At 48.1% G+C, this 24,328-nt stretch overlaps 1 protein-coding gene across 2 annotated transcripts in view; it reads left to right on the forward strand.

Annotated features, from left to right (window-relative positions):
- Plxna2 (plexin A2) overlaps positions 1-23,334 on the forward strand; it is a 215,905-nt gene extending 192,571 nt beyond the window's left edge. The window contains exons 23-32 of one of the 2 annotated variants that reach the window (XM_090341281.1): positions 728-794; positions 979-1,125; positions 1,750-1,909; positions 2,307-2,410; positions 6,181-6,280; positions 7,159-7,349; positions 8,440-8,609; positions 11,023-11,235; positions 11,872-12,022; positions 22,634-23,334. In XM_090341281.1, the coding sequence (XP_090197407.1) occupies positions 728-794; positions 979-1,125; positions 1,750-1,909; positions 2,307-2,410; positions 6,181-6,280; positions 7,159-7,349; positions 8,440-8,609; positions 11,023-11,235; positions 11,872-12,022; positions 22,634-22,708 (1,378 nt within the window). In that variant the 3' untranslated portion in view covers positions 22,709-23,334. Of the gene's footprint in view, positions 1-727; positions 795-978; positions 1,126-1,749; positions 1,910-2,306; positions 2,411-6,180; positions 6,281-7,158; positions 7,350-8,439; positions 8,610-11,022; positions 11,236-11,871; positions 12,023-13,920; positions 18,907-22,633 lie in introns of those variants that run through there. The other variant, XM_090341280.1, reaches the window with a different exon arrangement.
- Positions 23,335-24,328: the final 994 nt, after the last annotated feature.

Here is a 24,328-nt window from a genome sequence, read left to right on the forward strand (position 1 = left end):
TAATTTGCACCACGTGCAGGGAGTTAAAATACCCCTTTGGCATCCCCCATCACTGAGGGTCTGTCAGAGCTGCTTTGTTTCTTCCCAAGTCCCCAGATCTGCAGCCCGGGGAAGGGGGAGGAGGAGAAGGATGGCACTTGCAGAGACAGATCCCCCCGTGGCTAAAATCTTAAGCACTGTTCTCTACCTGCAGGGCTGAGATCTGAGAGCTCACATGACAGCAGTAATATAGCTAATATTTATATAGTGTTTACTGGGGTCCAGGCATTATCACTGGCATTTAAAATATATTAACTCATCCAGTTCTGACAACTGTGTAGGGCAGATGGGAAAATCAAACCCAGAGAGGTTACATGATTCGCCCAAGGTCACACAGACAGTACATGACAGAACCAGGATCTGAACCCAAAGCAGCTTGCCTTTGAGCATTCAGAGAGACAGGTACAAATGAGTCCTCAGGCATACAGAAAACCTCCAAGGACCAAGAAAGCTCTGTTCATCACCCTGGCACCTGCAGGGAGTAAGGAACAGTCAAGACAGCAGAGATTCAAGGTCTTGAGGCCCACAAAGACGTCACCCCTGCCCAGTCACACTCTAGTTCCTGGTTGAGTTGGGCTGGATTGCAGGTGTTCTGGCTCCCAGCCCAGTGCTTTCTCACTCCCACATAACAAGCCCATCCTCCCACCACCAACACTCTTCCCTAAAAGCCTCCTTCTGCCTTCCCTAGGACTGAGTCTGTGGCTGAAAAGATGCTAACCAACTGGTTTGCTTTCCTCCTGCACAAGTTCCTGAAGGTAAGAGGGGTCAGGGCTTGGCCTTTGGGGTTGCATGGGGCCCCCAGTCCACTGGAACAGGAACTCCCCAGCCCAGATGCTCCCCACCCACAAGCTAGGCCAAGCCAAGGTGGTCACAGCTCCAGTGGTGGCTAGGGAGCGGGAGGTCCAAGCCCACACTTCCGAGCCCTACCTGTGCCCATAGGAGTGTGCCGGAGAGCCGCTCTTCATGCTCTACTGCGCCATCAAGCAGCAGATGGAGAAGGGCCCCATCGACGCCATCACCGGTGAGGCCCGCTACTCCCTGAGCGAGGACAAGCTCATCCGGCAGCAGATCGAGTACAAGACCCTGGTAAGGGACAGCGCCTGTCTGTTCTTCCTGCTCTGGTCCAGGCTGTCTTCTGACACCCTGGATGTGCTCTGTGGGGGAGGAGGGGCAGAAGAAATCCATGATGAGGCCAAGGGACCCATCTAGGTCAAGTCCAGGGGGCCATATCTAGTGTTTCAAGGCAAGGCTGACTCCCCTCTCCTGCATCTCATTTCGGAGGGCCCTCTATGCCTCAGTTTACCCTAGATAATATTGGGGGGGAGGTTATTGGCCACGCAGCATGGGTTGATGGGCATAGAACAAATGCTAGTATATTGCTTCCTAGGGCAAGGTCTACCAGCCCTTGACGCCCTGAAACCAGTTCTAAGGCCCTTGGGTGCCTCATACCAGGACCATAGTCTTCCCTAAACCATCCAGGAGTCAGAGAATAGGTTCTGGCTCTTTCAGAAAGAAGGGGATCCAATGACTTTGGCTCTCCTGTGGTCAGAGTCTGGAAGGTGAGAGAAACTGAGGCACAAAAGAGATGTTAGGTATCCTCATTCTTCCTGTAAGAAGGGCAAACAAACCTTGGAGAAAAACCTTGGTTGACCCCCTCGCTCAAACTGCTTTTCAACTATGTCCTGCTCCCCCTTGATTGCTCACTTCCAGATCTTGAACTGTGTCAACCCAGACAATGAGAACAGCCCAGAAATCCCAGTAAAGGTGTTAAACTGTGACACAATCACGCAAGTCAAGGAGAAGATTCTCGATGCTGTATATAAGAATGTGCCCTACTCCCAGAGGCCCAGAGCTGTGGACATGGACTTGGGTAGGAAGCCCAGCCCCAAACGGGAGGGCAAGAGGGAAACCAGCAGCTTCCCTGACGGGGCAGAGCCTATGGAAGAATGTCAAGATGGCAAGCTGTACACAGCCTGCCCCACTGGCAAGGGTTGGGGAGAAGGGGAAGGGGATCTGACTGGCCACATATGTATTACAGGAAACACCGCTCCCTTTGGGCACTGCCCACAGATGTGTGTTTTCTGGGAAGGTCCTCAGTTGTCCCTGCTACCTAAACCCGTAGAGGCAGGGATGTCTCTAAGCACAGCTTTAGCACTGGCTGGAGGGAATCAAGGGTTGCCAGACTCCAAGAGGAGGCACAGACTGGGTGTCCCTGGCTCACAGCCCCACCCCTCTCACACCACACCCACACCACACTCTCCACCCAGAGTGGCGCCAAGGCCGGATTGCCCGGGTCGTGCTACAAGACGAAGACATCACCACCAAGATCGAGGGCGACTGGAAGCGGCTCAACACACTGATGCATTATCAGGTGAGAGGAGCGGAGCCTCTGTTTCCTCTGGAGCCTCTCAGCTGCGCCGTCAGCCTCAAGAAGGAGCTTAAGAGGGTTTCTCCTCTCTAGTGCCCTCTTCGCTTGAGCCTGGAACAACAATACTACTTCACAGGGCAGGCAAGGGTGAGGGAAAGCTTAGTACACTCTGAGTTGTTGGACCTCTCAGAAACAGCTTTACCTGGCCAATGGTAAGGCCTTGTCATTTTGTTCCTGTACATCTCTACACTTGTGGAAAGAACTGTATATGATAAAAACCTTGCACCCGGACAGCTACCTGAGGGTGCCTGGTGCTTTCTGTCTCTGATACAGCAATGCAACAGATGTTTCTGACTTGCACTGTAGCTGGGCCTTGAAAGAAACCTGCCTTGAGGTTCAAGGCACCTAAGTTCTCTTTCTTCTTATCTGTACCTGCAAAAGGGGGCCCTAGGAATCCCTTCCCCCCTACAGGTGCATGGACTGGAATGAATATAGACAGTGATGTCTTTACACACTGGTGGACACACTGAGTGAACAATCAGATTTAAAAACAAATCTCAGCTGGACACTACTGCAGGAATGCCATCTTGACTCCCCTCCCCTCCCTCGGGAGGCACTCACAGCTGGTGGGGGGAGGGGTCTCTGTAAGATTAAGCACAGGTGGACAGATTGGGATTCAGGAAAATAGAAACTCGAAATGAGAGACAGGGAGGGGAAATTAAACCAACCAGAGGAAGTGCCTCTGGCTGCAGGACCCATGGGATTGTCTGATTCATAATATCGTCCTGTGCCCCTTGTCTCACAAAAGGAGGCATGCAGAGGGGCTGGCGGGCTGAGTGTACAAATGCTGAGCTTCCAGTGGACAGCTGCTGGGAGGCCCTGGGCTGGCCAGAAATCTCAGGGTGAGCAAATGAGGCTGGGAACATCCTGAATACTCCTTCTTGGATTACATTCCCTCCACCCCGCCCTGTGCTGAAACCCTGCCTCGACCCCAGCCCCATGTGGAGGGAAGGAGGTATAGAAGACTGGGCTTCCAGAGCTGTATTTAACGTCACACCCCCCTGTTCTCTGGTGTTGTGACTTTAATCTTTCTCAACCTTGGGCTCCTTGTCTGCAAAAAGGAGATAACAGCCCTGACTGGGGAAAGTCTGAAGGTAGTTGGAAGGATTAGATACAACAGGTGAGGAACCAGGATATGGCAGGAGCTAGCTGTAATCACTCCTCGTTAATTCCACATGCATATACACACTCTCGCGCACACACGTGTGCACACATACACACACACACACAACCACTCCCTCTACCACATCACGTGCTCAGTGCATCCGGTAGAACAACTGCAATAAACCAATTGGAGCTGAATAAGAAAGTGCAAATGAGAACAGCACTATGCCCCAAGTCTCCCAGTCCTAAAGAACAGGAGTGGGGTCTTTCTGCTTCCAAGTCTGCTCCCCTAGCGATTGTTTCTAGGCTGCCCAGACTCTGGCTCCCAGCCAGAAGCATGCAATATCCTGCCTCACAGGCTCATCACAGAAAACGCTTTCAATTCCCTGATGTCATTTATCATTCATGTATTCATTCATTTCTCAAATATTTACTAAGCTTTACTGAGTGCCAGGCACTTCCTACATGGTAGCCCTGCAAGACTAGAATAGCAGGGTGTCTTCCTCCCTTAGGAAGATGGTCGTGGTGGTGGTGGTGGTGGTGGTGGTAATGGTGCTTATGATAACAACACAAATACCAACACTTGCTGAGTGCTCACTGGGTATCTGGCAATCACCCTTTGTGTATTTTAAATCCTCTCATGGTCCTTACAACAATAACCATAGACAATGAGTGCTGTCCTCACTGACAACTAAGGCCCAGATAGGTGCAGCCATCTGGCTGATTAAGTGGCAATGTCAAGAGAGAAAGGGAACAACAACAACAACAACAAAAAAAAAAAACCTGAGAACAAGAGAGATTTAGTGACCAGACCTGGAATTGAGTTCAACTGTGGTCATGTGAGTCACCTTGTGAAGCTCTTCCTTTTAGTGACAACAAACCATAACTAATGCAATCTGTTCTCACTGGGAGGGTAAACCTTTGCCCTTGCTTAGCTTTCAGGGTATCATGTCTAGACTATGGGTGGCAAAAGAATGCCTGAAAGACAGAGTAGAGGACAGCCCCCCCCATACTCCATCTACTGCCCTCCCCTAAGACCAATGCTGATGGTGCAGATAGGTAGCAAGTTAAGGGCCACCTCAGTCGTGAAAGGATTACACACTGGCCTCTTCCAGACACAGAACTAACACTCTGAAGGGCTGAAGACCCTGGAGCCTTCTCTATCCAAGCCCACCACTGCCCTCTTCTTACCCTCCCTAGAGTCAAAGGTCCTTGGAGCCCCCAAAGAAGAAAATCTGCATAATCTTAATTAACAAAGAGATGTTAAAAAAAAAAGTTCCCCAGGGCTCCAGCAGATTTATAGGGAGGGTAAAATTAAACACCACCACTAAAACTGGCTATCAGGGAATCTCGTTAGCGCTAATGTTCATTTATAGTTTGACTTCCCAACATTTAATTCTTTTTTGGTGGGAGAGAGGGACTGACAATTTAAGACCCAGAAAGATGGTTTTATGACTGGTGCAGCTATAAATCAAACGTATAAAGTTCATAAAAATTGTTAAAATAAAAAATGGTTTAATAGGAATGTTTTATGGCCCATAACATTATTATAGCTGTTTTATTCCCTCTGCGTTAGGGGTTTAATTGGATCGCCACAATTCTGGGGATTCTCCATTTTTATTGGATGGAGGGTAATCTTAAATCAAAATGGCCCCAAATGTCTTCAATATGGCTCCTCCTTTATCAGTCTTCTCCCCACAGACTGGATGTCGAGCCTGGCATCCCCACAGAAGATAGGGTAACATGCCATCTTTCTCTCTGACTCCCCAGGGCCGGTTGCCCTTTTGGTGAAACTACTCAAGGTAGCCCAGGTATAAAAGAGGACCCAGGAAAGGGAGAAATGAAAGCCAAAAGGAAAATAGACTTCGGATCAGTCAATATAACTTGAAATAAAATCCCAAATTAGAATATAAAATCAGAAGAATATGCTCTGGGGATTGACAGATCTAGGATCAAATACTGACTCTCCCACAGAGTAACTAAGCCATCTTGAAGACACTACTTACTCCCTCCCCTCCCTTCTGGGTTCCATTTCTTCATCTGTAAGATGGGACACTTGTTTATAGTTCACAAGACTGACTAGAGACCATGCCTGTTCTTGTTCTGTCCAGTAGAAACACTGCAAGCCACAATGAAAGCCACATGGGTGATTTTAAAAAGCATAATTAAGCAGAAATTAATGTTAACAATGTTTAACACAAGCAGTCTAAAATGATTATTGTTTCAACATATCATCAATAAAAAAGTATTAATGTTAGGATATGATATAATGAAAAAAAAAGTATTAATGAGACAGCTTATAATCTTTTGTTCCTACTCACCCACTGAAATCCAGTGTGTATTGTATGTATTAGCACATCTCCACAGACACTTAGGAGTGTGTCTCAGTGGGGACTACATTTCAGGGTTCCGGAAGCCACACATGACAAGAAGCGTCACCATCTCAGCAGTGCCACTCTGGTCCACTCGGTCACAAAACAGCAGTAGTGGTTATTTGAACTCCTTATTGGCTACTCATTCTTCTCCCATAACTTCCTAGAAGTATTTGACTATTCACCTTTCTGAGATGTTTACATTCACTCATCCTATACCTTTTGTACCATCCTCAGGTGTCAGACAGGTCAGTGGTGGCTCTGGTCCCCAAGCAGACTTCCTCTTACAACATCCCTGCCTCGGCCAGCATCTCACGGACGTCCATCAGCAGATATGGTGAGCACCAGAAAAGTGGTATGGACACCTCAGGATCAAGTCTCCTGTGACCACCCAGAAAGGGTCCCAGGGACCAACCATCCCTCCCCACACCAGAAAGCTCTTCCCTGCTAGCTGCTGGACTCCATTCAAAGGCACTTTGCCCATTGCTTCCCTTCTCCCAGGCCGTGCTGCCATAGGACAGCATGAAAACACTTCCTTCCATATCTCAGGACTGGCCTAAAATACAGAGGTGCCCTAATGGAGGGTTCATATATATGCCCTTTTGCCTGGGTTGGATCAGTGTATGCCTGTTTTACTAGTTAACTCCTAAACTTGTCTATTGGTATATTGGTAATCCCCATCTTCCCATACCTAGTGGCCCCTGGAATAAGCTCAGAATACTTCCCTCTCTCTTCTGTCTTGTCTGGTTTTCTATTTGCAGTAAAGCATTTGGCTTCCTACAGCTCCAGGGACTGTCATGGGGGAGGGGGAAGAGAAATTCAGGAAATGTCATATTCTACGCCCCAAGAAAGAAGAGCCCATTGATTCCCAAGCAGATCATTAAAGCTCACAGGTCCTTTATATCCAGAATTTCATTAAATCACCTATAAAGATATCCAATTGACATTTTACCTGTTGATTATTCATTACTGGAAGCATCAGAGGAGAGGGAACTCCCAAATTCTCTAGAGACTCTCCAACACCTGGCTTTTCTAAATCCTCTTGGTGTGGGGGGAGGGGGGAGGAAGAGTGGGGGAGTCTTTAGGCTCCTCTATCTTCCTGTCTGTAAAACCACCCATCAAGCAAGAGGTCCCAAGAACCTTCCAGATGACACAGATGACTTATTTTAAGTGCATGCCACGGAAGCTGACCTGTCACTCACCCCATCTCCCCAGACTCCTCCTTCAGGTACACAGGCAGCCCTGACAGCCTGCGGTCCCGGGCTCCTATGATCACCCCAGACCTGGAAAGTGGGGTCAAAGTGTGGCATCTGGTGAAAAACCATGACCATGGTGACCAGAAGGAGGGTGACCGAGGCAGCAAGATGGTGTCCGAGATCTACCTGACCCGGCTACTGGCCACCAAGGTAACTCCTTCTTTACCCAAGACACAGAGGGCTCCATGGAGGCATCCACCTCTCTACTCTCAGAAAGGACAGTGAGGAGTCTGTCCTCCCAGGGACCCCGGGATCCAGGCCTGGATCCAGGGGACCACACCATTGCCATTCCCTCCCCATTAGCAAAAGCAGCAGTGGCCTCTTTGCTTTCCTCCACTATCTTTGCCTTTTCTACCCCTTCTGGCTGCATGGGAGAGAAAGCACCAAGGCCCAGTCCTGCCAGCAGTCTACCCCTATTTCAGTTTTCCCACATGCTGAAAGAAGCTGTGAGAGGCAGCACCTTCTAACTTCCTAGCAGAGAACACAGGAAGCCCATACGCATGGCAGTCATGAGATCCATGTTTTCTCATTTTTTTTCTAATATGGTGGCTCACTTAAAACTTTCAGCCTTATTAAGAAATGGCCCAAAACGTCTGGATCAGATCCATGTCTCCAGTTTTATTTTGCCTAATATGCCCAGCATAGTGACGAGAGCCAACAGATTGACCAAGAAAGGTCTGATCCTCAGAGGTCTTCCCTGAGTCAGTCTTTCCTCTGCCCCCAGATTCCCTCCAAGGCCTCCAGGTCACGACTGTGCCTGGGTCTTCTGGGCTCTTTCCCTGTGGCCCATGTTTCAGATACCACCTGTCCCAGGCCACTAATATCTTAAGGAAAGTTCTGCACTTCCTCTGAGACCACCCCACCCCACTACCTTTTCCTACCAAGTTCTGCTGGGAGGTCCCATTCTTCCAATGTGTTCCCTGGATGCCTTCTGCACACTGTGCTGCCGACCTGTGCCCCCATTATCAATCCTGGCAAGTTCAGGCTCCATGCACTTCTTGTCTCCCATCAAAGGCCCTGAGCCTACACCTGCCAGGCCTGAAGGAACCACCCGTGCAGCATGCCATTCTTCCCAGCAATCCCAACCCACTCAGCCTCACCCACCTGCTGACACCTCTACCATAGCCCCTCCCCATCCCCCACAGGCCACACTGTCTGCCCATCCTCCAATCACAAGCAAAGATCCACATCAGGATAGGTCCAAGGAAACATCTGGCATGCTATGGGCTCCCTCTTCCAGGGCACCCTGCAGAAGTTCGTGGACGACTTGTTTGAGACCTTGTTCAGCACTGTGCACCGAGGCAGCGCTCTCCCCTTGGCCATCAAGTACATGTTTGACTTCCTGGATGAGCAGGCAGACAGACATAGCATCCATGACACTGACGTGCGGCACACCTGGAAAAGCAACTGGTAATAATCTTCAGAAGAGCCCAGTGGGAGGGGCAGCCTGAAGAGGCCAAGTACAGGGGGGGTGGCTGGGTAGGGGGAAAGGCCCAGCAAGGACCCTGGAGAGGAGAGACAGCTGGTTTGTCAGCTGAGACTGGGTGATCAGAGGCCCCAGGAATACACACATGCTCTGCAGAGCCCATGTAATCCCCAGGCTGCCTGCTAAGAGTGGGGCCCGCCTGGCTTAAGCTCTGCTCTTCCTGGCTGTGACCCTTCCCTGGGGAGAGCCTGCCCCCCTAACTCTGAGGTCCTGGTTCTCAGGAGAAGGGAAAAAGGGGCCTACACAAAGAACCGCCTTTGAAATCTAGCTCGAGAGCCAAGCATTCTTGAATCCGAGGATGGACCCTGAACCGAGTTGGTGGGGTTGGGAGGGCCGGGTGGGCTCACACCTGCTGTAGTTTGGAGCCCATGACTGGTGATTTCATTACACACTTGATCTCTTAATGCCAAGTCCTTCACCCCAGCACCACAGCTTTCAGGAAGCAGCAGGCAGAATGTCCTCCAGGCCTGGCTGTCTGCCCTGAAGTCACCCCTAGATCCAGGCCAGCAGAGGGAGAAGCAGCTCCCACAGGCCCCTCACGTGAGACTTTTTCCTCCTGAGTTTTGAACCTGGACTAGTGATCAAGCTAAGGACTAACTTTCAGGTCAGATGGGGTCTGGTCAAGAGCTGGACTCAAAAGGCTTCCTTCGGGAAAGAGCACAGAGAGGGGAGGCCCAGGCATTTGGTTTGGGCAGGCAGCCCGGGCAGCTGTCTGGAGTCAGCCATCTCTTCAGAAAACAAAGCCGACACAGATGGGCCCAGGCTGTTATTTGGGAATCAAAAGTCTTAGCAACCAACAAAACACTTTGGAAAGAGCCAACCCTAACCCCAGAATATTCCTTTCTTCCCTGGATGTTGTGGTCTTTGAGCCTTTCCGAGTCTGTAGCTCTGATCACATTGGAATAACATGGAGGGAATTGGGTAATAGACAGGGCTACGTTTGCTCTGCATGCCCAAGGGCAGGACTCTGGGTGACCACCTCCTTTGCCTTGGAGGCTTCCCAGCCCATCACTGGGCAGAAGCAGTTTCAAAGAAACCAAGAGAAAGTTCTGGATTGTCCCCATATCTGCACCTTCTGTGTGGCCTGGCCTGACACCAATAACAGAAATACAAATCCCGAGAATAGTGGAGAGACCGAATCCTGTGGTCCAGACCTCACCAGGCAGATGTCCAAGGAAAGATGGTTATAAGCTGCCAGGAGAGAGGAGGGCAGGGAGATAGATGCTCCAGTCCTCAGCCAAGACAGTGCAAGCCCCAGATCTCAGGGAAGTAAGCGCTGCTGTTGCAAGTCAGAATTCTAGCAGAAGGCCTAATGGGAGGGCTTTTGCCAAGACCTGGTGCCCTGAAGACATTTGGAGAAGTCTGGGGTCTGTGAGAGTCAAGAGAAAAGGAGAGATGAGACACATTCCCTCAAGCCAGAAGGACAGGCCCCATGCTGGGGGCCGACTCTCTACAAGCATCCAAAGAGTTAAGGCCAGAAGGCAGCTGGAAAAGAAGGCAGAGTTGGGAAAAAGGCAAAACAACAGCTGTTCAGATTTTGATGGAAGGTAAATGGGCTGATCTGCCTTATGGCCTCGGGAGCAAAAAAGAAAAATAGCTCATTGCCCTCTGCTTATAAATTCTCCAGTTGCAGAAGGAAGTCTCCTAACTACTGTTGGGTTCTTCTTAGAGTGGGAAAAAACTGAGCTTCAGTGGGCCATTCCCAGGGTGCCAGCAATGGCCCCTCTCCTCCCTCTGCCCCTTCACAGACACAAGAAAGCCCTGGAGAGAGTCCTGAAAGGACTTCCCCCAGGGAGCCCATTCTTGGGCGCAGCCAGGCTGGCCGGCCCTGGGAAGCAGCTTCTCCACAGCCTGGCTGGGCGGGAAGGGCAGGTGGTGCCCTTTGTGCCCACTGAGAGGCAGTGCCTCAGGCTGCCGGCTGCCTCCCCCTGGACAATGGCCACGAGCAGTGTGAAGGGACTCCAGGAGCCTGGTGGCTTTGTTTGAAGTGCTGAGAAAATCGCCTTGTTCTGTGTACTTGGGTTTGCTTTAGGGCACTGAGGCCTTTAGAAAAGCCTGCCAGGAGAAAGCAGGGGCCAGACAGACACGCCTACCTTGAGTTGTCAGGAAACTGGGTCAGTGCCCTGTTAAGGTACAAGCTTCTCTTCTTTTCTCCCAGGACTAGTAATAACTCAGGCAGGATTAGCAGCCCCTTCCGGGCTACTTTTCTAAGCATTCATTCCCTCATCTGGTAGATAGGCGATGGGACATTCAAGGCATAAGGGGCGGAATATTAGTGGACAGTGTAAGGGACTTGGCGGAAGGATATGCTCAAGTCTGCTCTGCCTTTTCCTCCAGCCTCCCTCTGCGCTTCTGGGTGAATGTCATCAAGAACCCCCAGTTTGTATTTGACATTCACAAGGGTAGCATCACGGACGCCTGCCTTTCCGTGGTAGCTCAGACCTTCATGGACTCCTGCTCCACATCGGAGCATCGGCTGGGCAAAGACTCCCCCTCCAACAAGCTGCTGTATGCCAAGGATATCCCCAGCTACAAGAGTTGGGTGGAGAGGTGAGTATCTTCCTCCAGGCAAGCCGGAACCACACTCCATGCTCTGCTACCCAATGGGTGATCATCACAACTAAGGACTCAGATACTATTTGCAGTTCACGTGGGCCTCACCATCCCTGCTTCTTCCTGCTATAGGAAGGAAAGGGTGGCTTTGTGCCCTTAAAAGTCTGATGACTGCTTTCCTCATTTCTATTTATTGAGCTCAAACTAAGCCTTTAACATGGTGATAAGGGTTTTGTATGTTATCATCTCATTTAAATGCCCAGCAGAGATGGGAAGTGGCTCTTCTCCCCCTGTTTTCCTAATGAGGAAACTGAGGTCCAGGCAAACTACACCAAGATCACCAGCTAGCAAGTAGTAGAACTAGGATTTGAATAGAAGGAGTCTGGCCAGAGTCTGGGCTGTTATCCATTCTTGGCACTGGAGCCAGCTCTCAGCAGGATCGAAATCTCCTGAAGAAACTCTGGCCTCAGACTTAGTTGAGCCATGAGGGCAGCACAAGTCCACATCCAAAGAGAAATGGGAAGACAAGCACAGCAGGGGACACTTAGGGCTGTCCAGAGACCTGGGGGCCAGAGTAGATGCAGGCACATGTTGGCTGAGACCCTATGAAGGGTTGTGTCCTGTCTACGGCAGGTACTATGCAGACATCGCTAAGCTCCCAGCTATCAGTGACCAGGACATGAATGCCTACCTCGCTGAGCAGTCCCGCCTGCACGCCGTGGAGTTCAACATGCTGAGTGCCCTCAATGAGATTTACTCGTATGTCAGCAAGTACAGCGAAGAGGTAAGCAAGGTTCTCGCAGAGACAGAAACCAACCTGCAGGAGACAGGCCACTCATCTGGAAGTTTGCTTCAATCTGTACATATCAACCACAGGGGGCAGCAGGTGCACACATGAAAGGGCGAGAGCCCTGAGTTCAAAACCCAGTGCCACCAAACATAAGTAACATCCGCAGAGGTAGCACAGGCAGAGTCAAAAGCCTGTGAGCTCGAAGTTGAACACTTTTTTGCCTTGTTGTGTCTTTCTCTCATTGGGCACACTAAATGACACTTTTAATCATTTCATTGTTTTCAATACAAGATGGGATGTGATCGACTACATTCTGTCTCAAACAATGGACAAACACTTGGACAAATCCTGTAAGTCACATTTCAGTGAAGAAGGTGGACCTGAAGACAAAAAGAGCTCAAGAAGTGAGCCCTGAACTTGGAACATGCTGTCATAGTAATGGCTGTCACTTACATAGCCTTTCCCAGGTTCCGAAACTGAAAGACTTTAGAGATATGTACACATACATGTGTGATACATGTACATGTGTGCGTGTGTGTGTGGATATGTGTGCTCATGTACTACGTGGTGATGCTTTAGCCCGTGGTCAACAACATACCACATATATGAAGGTCCTGTGCAGTTATAATGGAGTTGAGTAATTCCTGTCTAACCTGGTAGCCATACTAGTGTCATAGCACAGTGTGTGTCCCACATTTATGGTGATGCTGATACAGACAAGCCTTCTGTGCTGCCTGTTACAGAATAACACGTACAATTTGGTGCACAGTATGTAACACTTGATTTTAAAACTATCTGTGATACTGGTGGACATACTTAATGTTGTCGGGGTCCTTCATCCCCAGTCCCTCCTGAGGAGGGATGGGAAAAGCACACCCCAACCAGTCCAAGCCGCGAGAGGAGAGGGCCCACTGTCCTCCCGCACTCAGCCTTGCTTCTCCGGAGCACAAACAGAAACGCCACGCAGCTTCATCAAGGCAGGAATCTCCCTCTCTCTAAAACTCCCCTCCTTATATTGGGTGCGGGAGCCTATCAGCACAGCAGGTGGGCAGGATAAAGAGGTCCACTTGTTTACCTCTACTACAGGTCTCAGCAGAAAGTTATTAGAATGGCGTTACTCGGCCCCCAACAAATGTGGCGTTTTTTGTTGTTGTTGGTAATGGGGCTTGAACGCATGACCTGGGTGTTCTCTTAGCTCTTCGGCTCAAGGATAGTGCTCTGCCACTTTGAGCCACAGTGCCACTTCCAGTATCCTGGTGTTTAATCAGAGATAAGGGCCTCACGGATTTTCCTGCCTGGGCTGGCTTTGAACCCTGATCCTCTAATCTCAGACTCCTGAGTGGCTAGGATTGCATGCCTGGGTGACTAGCACCCAGTGTATAGCATATTTTTTGTTTGTTATTATTAAGGCTTAAATTTGGGGCTCCCCATTTTTGCTTAGTTGTTTTGCTTTGCTTTGCTCAAAGCTGGCACTCTAAGATCTGAGCATCCCAGCCTCCTGAGAAGCTAAGATTACAGGTGTGAGCCAGCCAGTGGCCCAAATATATTATGTTCCTGCTGTTGTTTTAGAGCATATTTTGCCTACTTACAAAAAGAATAAGTTTACCAGAAGACAGTAAATGATGTTTACAGCCACTGGTCAGACCTTTTGTTGTTTGTGCTTAATTTAATCCCATGTTAGTGTGAGAATGGTCTAGACTGTTTGCAAGGTAGGCAGTACCCCCAGCAGAGCATGAGCACATGTAAATTCCCTCAATTTATTTATCCTTCCAGGCATCTAAAGTTGCATTCCAAAAGGCTGACTGAAAGGCGGCTTGTGGGGGACTCTCTGAGGTGGTCACCTCTTACATCATGTCTTAACGCACCCCTCCCTCCTTTGTTCTGTCCCTCAGCTGATTGGGGCACTAGAGCAGGATGAACAAGCCCGGAGGCAGCGGCTGGCATACAAGGTAGAGCAACTCATCAATGCCATGTCCATTGAGAGCTGAGAGGAGGACCTTGAGTGCCTGGAAAGATGGACCTGTCCATGCTGTCACACTGGAGTCTCAGAAGGAAGGACACGTGAAAGGGAATCAAGGCCCCAGAGCCTTCAATCCCCTGAGGACCGCCCACCTCACCCTGGGGAGAGGTGACACCAGCCAACTGCCCTCATCGCCAGTTCCTGCCAGGAAGGACCTGCAGGCGTCATCCATCCACAGAGAGGACCAGAGATGCCAGGCAGGCGAGGAGACGGTGACTCTTCAAGCTGAGAGGCTCAAGCCTCTGTGACTGCTGCTTTGCATGAAAACTCATTCGATGTATATTGGGGAAAATAATGAGAACTTTATTTAATTTTTTTAAGAAAAAGGGAAAAAAACAGAAATAAAACAAAAAGCCGCCCCATTCATCCCGTCCAACTTTTGTTTTAATTCTGATTTCTGTCCCCCTTCTTTCTGTCCTCCATCTTTCCTTCCTTATGTAGCTCCTCTTTCCAATGTCAGAAAAAGCCTAAAAAGAGATGGTGAGAGAACATGGAGGAGGGAAAAATGGTCTCCTTTCCTACAAATTGAAAACATGAGAGGAGGAGTCGGAGAAGGAAGAGGAAGAGGAGAGGGAGGAGGAAGAGAATGAATGAGCACAAGTTCTCACCCAATTCTTCGCAAATAGAGAGGCCAATAAAACCCAGTACCATTCTGGCAGCCAGAGAAGTGTTGGACCTGCAGACTCCTGCACAAATTCCAAGAGTGGAGTGGCTTCACCTGGCTGTCAGGAAACAACAGCTTTATGAACCACACACCTGTATATTCTCACCTCTTGAATGAGGGCTCTGTCTATCCAGTTCCAATGTTGGTGGTTTTTTTCTTCTACTGTGTTTTGTTTATTTCATCTCAAACCTCAACAAGTAAAAAAAACTGGTCTTTGGCATCCTTCCTCTTGGTTTCCTCAGAGTTAATAGAAGAAGGAGGGGGAGAGGCAGACTGGACATCTGTCTCCCTGAGGACCCCAGCAGCTCTGCTTCACGTTAGCCAGGCAGCCTATGGTTGTGGACACCAGGCCTCAGGAAGTTCTCTTCAGGAGTTGACTTAAGGACACAGAGAGCTGGGCTTGGATTCGACTCCAGTCATCTAGTGGTTGCTGGCAACATAAAAAAAGAAAAATCAAACACTGTTTACACAAGCAATATTTAAAAAGAGTGGATTTGAAGAAGCTGCAGTTATTTATTACTACACTTTCTTTCTCTTGTGCCTGGAATGGGGAGACAGCCCTTCGCCACTTCGTGCAGACCACAAGCTCCTGCCCATGTGGGCATAACCTTCCTTGTCTCAGAGGAAATGACTGTGGCATCCCCGCATTTCTGTCATCTTCTGTCTCATGGGCCTGTGGACGTGAGGACAAGTGGATGCCTTCCCCCTGGGATGCTTTCCTTCCCTGTCTCTCCTGTGGGCACCTAAGCCATGGGTTGCCAGCTCTTCTGAGTGTAGATTCTAAAGATCAAAGCTCTTGGTCTTGGATGCAAAGGCTTCAAGGAAACCAGTAGGAGACTCTCAGAGGAGGACAGCTTTTCTGGTGACAGGACTGTGGTGACCAGTGTCCACCAGAGAGTTCAGAACTCCAACCTGTGGAGTTCAATCAGCTGATTCAACTTCCTTGCCAACACCATTAGAGCTGGGGTAGGAGGAGAAAACAAAAGAGATGGAGCTATGGGCTCAAGAGAGAAGCAATCTTCTCCTTCCCTTCTGTTTTCCAGGGAGCCCAGGTTACCGTGTTGGAAACTGAATCAGCTATCCCAAGAGAGACTGGACTGGGGTCATTCCTTTGTATTTAACAGCTTCTCTGTGCCCTCCGGGCGATTCTAGTTTCCTAAGGCTCTAATGACCACATGTGATTCCCAGGAAGGGGCCAGGGAGAGGAGCCAGGAGGCCTGATCTCCACCCCTGGCATGCGGCTTTGGACTGCCTGCTCACCACACAGCAGACGCCTGAGCTCTTCAGCTCCAGTTTCTCGCCTGAATGCAGCTGACAATGGGAAGAGAAAAGCATTCAGCAAAATACTCAGGAAACTTGCTGTTTTGATTATAATTCACAAGCAGCCATGCCAAGGCCACTTTCTTCTGATAATCTACTTCTGTTCAAGTTTCTTGGGGTCCTATTAATAGCCTGAAAGAAACACTAATGACTGGCCTTCCACACTAAGCCAAAGTGTTTGCTCTTCACAACACCCAAAGCTTATGAGCTCCAAGTCCATCATTTAGAGAAAGAAAAGGAGAAGAATGTAAGCGGGAAACTTTATGGTACCCATGGAAGACTCAGCTCATGGATATTTTCCTTGTGAGCTCTGTTTGAGCTCAATGGAGATTTCCTGAGCACCACTGCTGCTCATGTTGGCATCCAGGGAAGCATTTCACCATGAATCGCTGTGAAGTGGAAGAAACTCAGACATGGCTTTCAACCGCATCTTGCCCACCCCTGTATACCCACCTGTGTCTCACAGAAGCTTCTCTGAGGACCATTCATTCACTCCCCCCGGGGGATGCTTCTTTGAAGGTATTTATGAAGAATGCTGGGAGGCCACAAACCACTGGAGAGTGGAAAGAGCTAGAACCAGCTGTAAGTGATCTGGCCACATTTCTCAGGATTCCATGAGAGAATTGGGAACTTGGGCTGACAAAAGAGGTGGTAAGAGGGGTAGCCTTAAATGAAGAAGAGAGAAACGTCAGCTGGATGCAGGCCAGGCCACAAAAATGTATGGTTTCAGAGGCTTAACCCCATTCTAATTTTCTATCTCTCTATCCTCTACCAATCTATCTGGGCCCCCAAAGCCCAGTGGAGTCCACACTTCACGGAACAGAGATGAGAGGCCTCTGCTTGGCCTCTGTTCTTGCTGTTCTGCAACTTGAGGATATTTGTGTAAAAGAAGTATTAAAGCCACAACCCTTCTCTACAAAAAGCCATCCATCTGGGATGTGGGGGGGAGGGAGTGGGGGCAGGATGCCTCTCTCTAAAGTCTTTCCAGCTTTGCTTTATTCTGTTGAGCTGCTCAAGAGACAATCTGTGGAAAAGGAACAGGGCTTGAGGATGCCAGTGAACAAGATGGAGAGCAAGTCCCTCCGGCTGGACGACTCTGTCACCTCTCCTGCAGTCTGTGTGCTGGAACTTACCACCACCTCCCCACACTTGGGTGGGTCCTGTGCTTCTGTGTTGGACATCAGGACATGCTACCTCTTTCCACAGCGTGTCTCTTAAAACCCTTTCTGACCCACCTCTTCTGATGGAATTCAGCCACTAAGACATGGATGGCCCAGGAGCTGTGGAGGAGGGAACTGTTTCTTGTATCCATTCATTCTGAGATTCTTCTTAAGCAGCCTGTCAGGCATTGTTTGGTGATGAACAAGCCTGAGAAGGTCCTTCATCTAGCAAATGAATATTTTTTAGGCTGCTGATTGCTGCCAACGTGGCAGCAGGCATAATTCACCTCCCCTGCTGACAGAAGGCATCTCTTTTATAAGAAAGGGGATTCAGAAGGGAAAAGCTGACCCACCCAGCTGCCTTACCTTATACTGGGGACATCCCCCCAGCATTGAGAGCTGCTCTTGTTTCCGTCACTATAGGCTCTTCTGGTGGCACCTCCCTTGCTGCCTTCCCTCAGTTCTACCAAGTGAAGATAAGAAATAGTCATCAAGATCCCTGGTCGTGCTGGATGTGAAACAGAGGCAAGAGTGGTGTGCAAAGGCTTAAAAAGGTGGTCAAGACAGAATATTGAATAAAGAATATTGGAAAGCCTCTGCCTGATTGGTCTTCAGATGCATACCAATTGCCACACCCATCCTCCTTAACCTGCTTTAGAAAATACTGAGCTAGCAGCTATTGGGCTGGGGGGAAAGGGGGACTGGGAGAGGTTCTCCTACCCAGTCATACTGTGTCACACACACTGAGACTCCAGGAGCCTGGATACTGACCGGGAGGAATGCAGATGCCGAGGGCTGTGAAGATAAGACAATGCAAAGGGGCCCGGTGGATACGGGACATGAGGGAAGGTTCCATGGGGGCAGGGGACATGGGAGATGGAGGTCAGAGCCATTAGATGCCTTGTCTCAGGAATGTGCTTGGAGAAGCATCACTCCACATCTCTTTTCCTTGTCTCCATCCATGCTCCTGGTGTCCCCCAGCTTGAAGCTGTAGCATCTGTCCCTCAGTGATGCCCAAGAATGAAGGGCAACGTGTCACCCTTGGTACTTGTTAATTTGTCTGGGACATGTCCCAAGAGACAGTCAAGTGCTTCTCAGCACCTCAGCCCAATAGGCAAAGTGGACATCTCCCTACCCCCCACCCCCCATAACCCCCCCCTCCCGCCACCTTCTATGGACACTGCAATCTCACTCTCCTCCCACATGAAGCTGCCTTGTCCCTGCTGCTGTGAAACTTCCTCCAGTCTCAGCCTAAGGAGGGAGGGAAGAGTATTCAGGAGTTCAAAGTTCCATGCTCAAAGTTCACTTTGACTTTATTTGCCTCCAGGTTGGTATGAAAGCCCAATGACGCATGGCCCCCACCCAATAGGACAGACTTTCTTGAGTGATGAGGAGAAGGAACAAGTTCTTAAAACATGAGACCAGGGACCTGAGCCCACCTGCCTCTCCCCCAGCTCCTCCTCCTACGCAAAGCCCTCCCCTTGACACACTGGAATCTGTATTATATCTATTTTTAAGAAAATACAAGCTGGTTGTCTGTTTTTGTTGTTTTTACAGGTGTTGTGAAATAATAAGAAAATTAAGTATTTAAAATGTTCCAATAAAGCGGGGTTTTTGTTATTCTAATATATTATCATGTACCTACTGTAAATATGAAACACTCCTATTTTGCAAGCCAAGGACACAATTTTTACTGTTGTTATATATAAATAAAATTTACTGGATTAAAAAAATAAGACAGAAGCACTTTAACTCTTCAAATAACCTGGTTGTTTAGTAGCATAAAGGTAGAATAACTTCAGAAGCCACTGACAAAGCTCAGTACTCAGAAAGATGAGCTGTTTTGAGAACATTTACGAAGTCTCTCTGGAGCCAGAGCTTATTCATGTCCAGTCACCAACTTATTCTCTTTTCTCTTTCTGTCTCACTGTCTCTGTCTTTCTCTGTTTTTCTCTGTGTGTGTGTGTGTGACTGTCACTGTCTCCCTCTCTCCCTCCTCCCCCCCCCCCGCCCGCTCTGACTATGCTCATGGGTGAACACTGCCCCCTAGTCCCAGGACCCCAGAATACACCTTTCCTCCAGCGGAGGAGTCTGTCCCTGTTTTAAATGTCACAGGTTGAAGTCATTCCCAGAGTGAAGTTTCAGAGGAAAGAGAACCCCTGCACTGTGGATGCTTCTGAAAAGCACACCCCTTCATTCTTGCAAAGCATTTGTCAAGCATGGCCTGGCACTGTGGGAAGTGCTGGCAAATGGCACAAGAAGTGAGAAAGGCTCAATTCTTGGCCTCATCAACCTTCTAGCACAGGGAAGCCCTAAGGACTCTGGAAGGGGTGATTCAGACAGGCACCAGGAAGAGGTGTTTGGTTGTTTGGTTGTTTATATGTAATTAGAAGACTTAAAAGTAAATCAAGGGAAATATATCAATCAGTGTGTGATTTTTAGATCCAGCTTAGAAGAGAGAAGGGTAAGCCCTGGACTTGGGCTGAAGATGGAGGTCAGAGGCAGAAGAGATTTCACAGTCTTAGGAGAGAAGGAATCGTAAAATACTCCCATCCTTGAGTTCCCTCTAACCTGAAGATGCTATGTCCTCTCTCTTCTTTTGTTCTTGTTTCTCTACTCCTTGTCCAAAGCTGCCTTGATGTGTGGGTGGCACTTCTGCTCTCTCACTAATAACACAAGGCACACGAGAACTACTCAAGAATCTGTCTACCCCACATCCCAACCAAAAGCACACTAGACCTGCTGCTCCCAGATCAGGAAGGTTGGCTGGGTCCTCAGCTGGGCTCCTGGCTCTACCAGCAGAGTCTCATGAAGAAGGCGAGGCAGCGCCTGCTTTAAGAGCCTCCTACTGATAGGGAGACACGGGACCCGCTTAACCTAAAGAAGACCCAAGGCAGAGATAGATGACCAGCACACACAAAAATTACATTCTGGACTTGCATAGCAGAAGTAGACAGAAAAGGATCTGCCAATAAATGAACTATATACTAGAACTGTCCTATTTTTTTAATTTCATTTTATTGTCAGGGTGATGTTCAGAGGGGTTACAGTTACATACGTAAGGTAGTGAGTACATTTCTCGTTGAACATTGTTACCCCCTCCCAAGTTTTTCTTCCACACCCCTCCACACACGCAAGTTGTAAAGTTCATTGCCAATATATTGTGTTGTCAATATCACTGTTGCATTGGAGAACTAATTTTTTACAATTTCAAAAACTAACTCTTGAGAATCTTTTCAGTCATGACTTAGCAAGCCTCTGAGAGTCAGGGGTTTGTGTGCCTGCCATACATGTGTGTGCATACCACACACAAACAACTCTGTTTTCAGAAAGGGGAGGAAAGAGGCCAAAGGTCCTGAGGGTGAGAAAAATACAGAATCCGGAAGAGAGAAAGCAGGACAAGGGAGGGAGGAGGTATGGGCTGGGGGAGCGGAAACTCCTGATCCACCACCATTCAACGGTCCACTGATTCTCTCTGAAATGTGAACCTACGTGCAGAGGCTCTAGGTTCTTCCATGGTAACAGAGGTGCAATCATTCAGTGAAAGCAATAACGCGGCATTGGCAAGCTCCTGACATTTAACCCTGAACACGAGGCATGAGACAATCAATCCCAGGAGACTGGCCTTCTATCACTGCCCACCCCAGCACCTGGCTTTTCTGCAAGAGAGCTTCGTTGGACCTAGAGAAATCTAGAAAAAGCTAATTCTCTAAATGAGGGCTTTCTGATCCTGGGCTTCCCCCAAAGAGTCTTCCAACTCCTGGCAGTGACTTGGATGGGGGTATCCCTGTCGTTAAACACTGCCACAGGGGCTCCCTCGAGGAAGAAAGAGAAGGGACTTGGAAAATCCTCCCGTGCCCTATCTGTCTGTTATATTCAGTGTTTGCCGCTTTATCCCAAGGACACAGCACAGTACCCAGCATGCTTCTGTCACCCAATAAGTACATTTGAAACCAACAGCTGACTTACAGAACAGAATCCGTGAGTCACACACCAAATCACAGGCACAGAGCATCCTTTCTTGATAGCCAATCCTTTATTCTCAAATGACTGGAGTGTTGTTGTTGTTGTTTTCTTTTTTAATCTGAGTTTCAGAGAAATTAAAGATTTATTTAAGGCCTCCAAGTGGAAGCTGGGTTCCAGAGTTCAGATACCACACCTTTCCCACTGCCCCATGATGCCTTGCCTTAGTTCTCAAAGGACTTAACACTGCCAAGCCCTCCCCAGATGTGAAGCTTTCCTCCTGCAGCAAGCAGGAGATTAGCATTCACTAATTTTCCTATTGGTTCAACACAACTGAACTTGCCCTTCACTTGCTGTGAACTTGACACTGGACAAGCACCTAAGAAGAGAAAAAGAAACATGTTAGTCTGTCAGCTCTCTAGAAGTTCATCTCACATCAACACCAAATCTTTATTTCATAAAAGGCTTACCCCTTTTCTTAGAAGAAGCTGGATATATATATATATACATATATATTTTATTCCAAGTGGAAAATAATTTTTCCCAGTTGCACCAGTAGGATTGTCTGAGAGCTGCGCTCTGGAATAGGAGAAGAAAGCTTGCTTGAAAAGCCTCTCAAGAGAATTTTGGGAGTCGGGCCTAGCTGGTAATCAGTCCTTGATCACATTTACACTGTGAGCAGAAAACAAAGGAGGCTCCCATCTGCTGAGTATGAACTGCTTAGCCACTCAGGGGGGCTTCTCTGGAGCCAATGAACCAGACCTTCCACTGGATAATATCACACGTATCTCACTACCTACTACTTTTTGTTCTCCATCCATGCTTTATTCATTCATCTTTGGCCCTTACTCCTAACTCCTTTCTCAATGCTAGGTTTCATGTATTCCCTGACCAGCAACAAAAGCCTTGGATTCAGATTTCACTCAACACAACTGTGTGTTCTGAGACAAGTCACATATTCTCTTGTTGCATTGATTTTTTTTTCAAATCTGCATACAAAGGGTAACAATCCAATGTATCACTCATTGAATAATATGTTGGAAGGAAAACTGAGTGCAGCAGTGCACATCTGTCATTCTGGTATCTGGAAAGCTGAAGCAGATTTTGAACTGCAGGCAAGCTTGGACTACATAGTAAGACCCTGTCTCAACACTTAAAAAACAATTGTGTGAGGGGTTAGGCACATAGCCTAGTGGAAAGAGTGCTTGACTAATATGCACAATGCCCTGAGTTCTAGTCTATTACTACATACTAAGAAAGACCTGGAAATGGTTCTGCAGTTCAAGTAGCAGAGCACTAGCCTTGAGCAAAAAGTGTCCCAAGGACAGAGCCCAGGCCCGAGTTCAAACCCCAGGACTGACAAAAAGGACAAAAAAATTAAATTAAATGAGTCAAATAAGGCAATGTATGTAATATATGTAGTGTATTCAATAAATTGACAAGATAGAGGGAAGTAAACATTCATTCTTCTTTTACAGGCCAACCACCAGGACCTGGAGGCAGGAAGAAATGAGATTCTCCATCTGGCTATGGAAATGAAAGCTGATATCTAAGAGTTAAACCCTTAGGAAAACAAGCAACGGAGGCTGACCTACAAACATAGGAGAAGAAACAAGCCTTTACCTAGAACGTGTTAGGAACCAGCCAAGAAATACACTATAAGTTAATAGAAATTAGCAGTGAAAAATGGGTCAGGCCAAATCGCATGTGGGAAGGCCGCAGGCAGAACCTAGTTGGCTCTAATAGCAATTGGTGGCCTTCAGAAAGCTTGTCCGAGATGAAGGCCCAAAGAATATTTGGGTCTGTCTTAGCTTTTCTTTCTGTCAGTGTGACACACTGACACAAGGTATCTGCCAAACCAGAAGTCTGAGGTCAAGGTGAAGGCCTAGAGATGGTGATGGACCTGGTAGGAAATCCCAGAGGGGTGAGACTTCACTCTAGGATGCAAGAGTGACAGGAAGATGTGAGGAAGTCCCTGAGATGTCACTTACAAAGAATGAGGGAGACAGGAGCCACGAGTTTGGCCTAGTGGTAGAGTGTTCACCTAGCATGCATGAAGACCAGGGTTCAATTCCTCAGTACCACGTACACAGAAAAAAACTGGAAGTGGTGCTATGGCTCAAGTGGTAGGGTGCTAGCCTTGAGAAAACACAAAGACAGTGCTCAGACCCTGAGTTCAGGCCTCAAGACTGGAGGAGGAGGAAGAGGAGGAGGAGGAGGAGGAGGAAGAAGAAGACAGAAAACAGGACAGATAGACCCAGCCCTCTGATAATTGAATGAAGTCTAAGCTCAACATATGTGTTTTTTAGTGTTTATTTAGCCCTTCCTTGCCCTTGGGTTGTTATACTATAAACCCTGTTCATTTCCTTGTGTGGAAGGAATTAAGAGAATTTTAAACATAATGGGGGATAAATAGTATAGGCTCAAGAACCAGGCAAATCCTTCTGTGCTGAAGTGGACACAGAGCAGCTGACCAGAAGAGAGTTGATTGGCCAGCTCTCTGCTCCAAAACAAGAGAGAAAGCAGATCCACTGCACACTGATTCTCAGATGGCAGTGTCATGAATGAATAACTGGACTACTTCCTTTTTTAACTTCCTTCTAATCTCTGTCTACTTGATTGCTAAAATATAGAAACAAGAGCTATATAATGTGTGACTGTTGGTCTTAATGTACTATGTTATTTCTCATCTCTTTTGTTGTCCCTTGGTTATCTCATATTGTTACAGTATCTTACCTTGTCATCTGATATATTGTATATATGTTTATTTGTTTCTTTGAAATAGGATAGAGAAGGGGGAAAAATAAGATGAGGGGAGGAGGAGGGGGAGGGAAATGGGGACAAAAACATGAGAAGGGGTAGCAATGATTGTTAAGTAATGCATCCTCTATCTGGAGAATATAACGTAACTTCTATTAATTACAACTATATATATAAAAGCTTTCAGGGGCCATGTTTAATTCACCAAGAAACCACAGACAAACAGGGCTCAGGACATAGCCCCCATCTAAACATTAGCTTCCCAACCTTCTCAGCTGCCACTGCTCCGTCCTTCTTTCCTGGCTCTCATGACCACTTTCCTATTCCTCTGTGTGTCTTTAAACGGAACTAGAATCATCTCTTGTCAGAGCAGAAGGGCAGTTGACGGGTAAGTAGCGTGGAGGGCTGGTACA

This window comes from Megascapheus bottae, chromosome 10, assembly GCF_031878675.1.
Source record: "Megascapheus bottae isolate mThoBot1 chromosome 10, mThoBot2.hap1, whole genome shotgun sequence".
Lineage (NCBI taxonomy): Eukaryota > Metazoa > Chordata > Mammalia > Rodentia > Geomyidae > Megascapheus > Megascapheus bottae.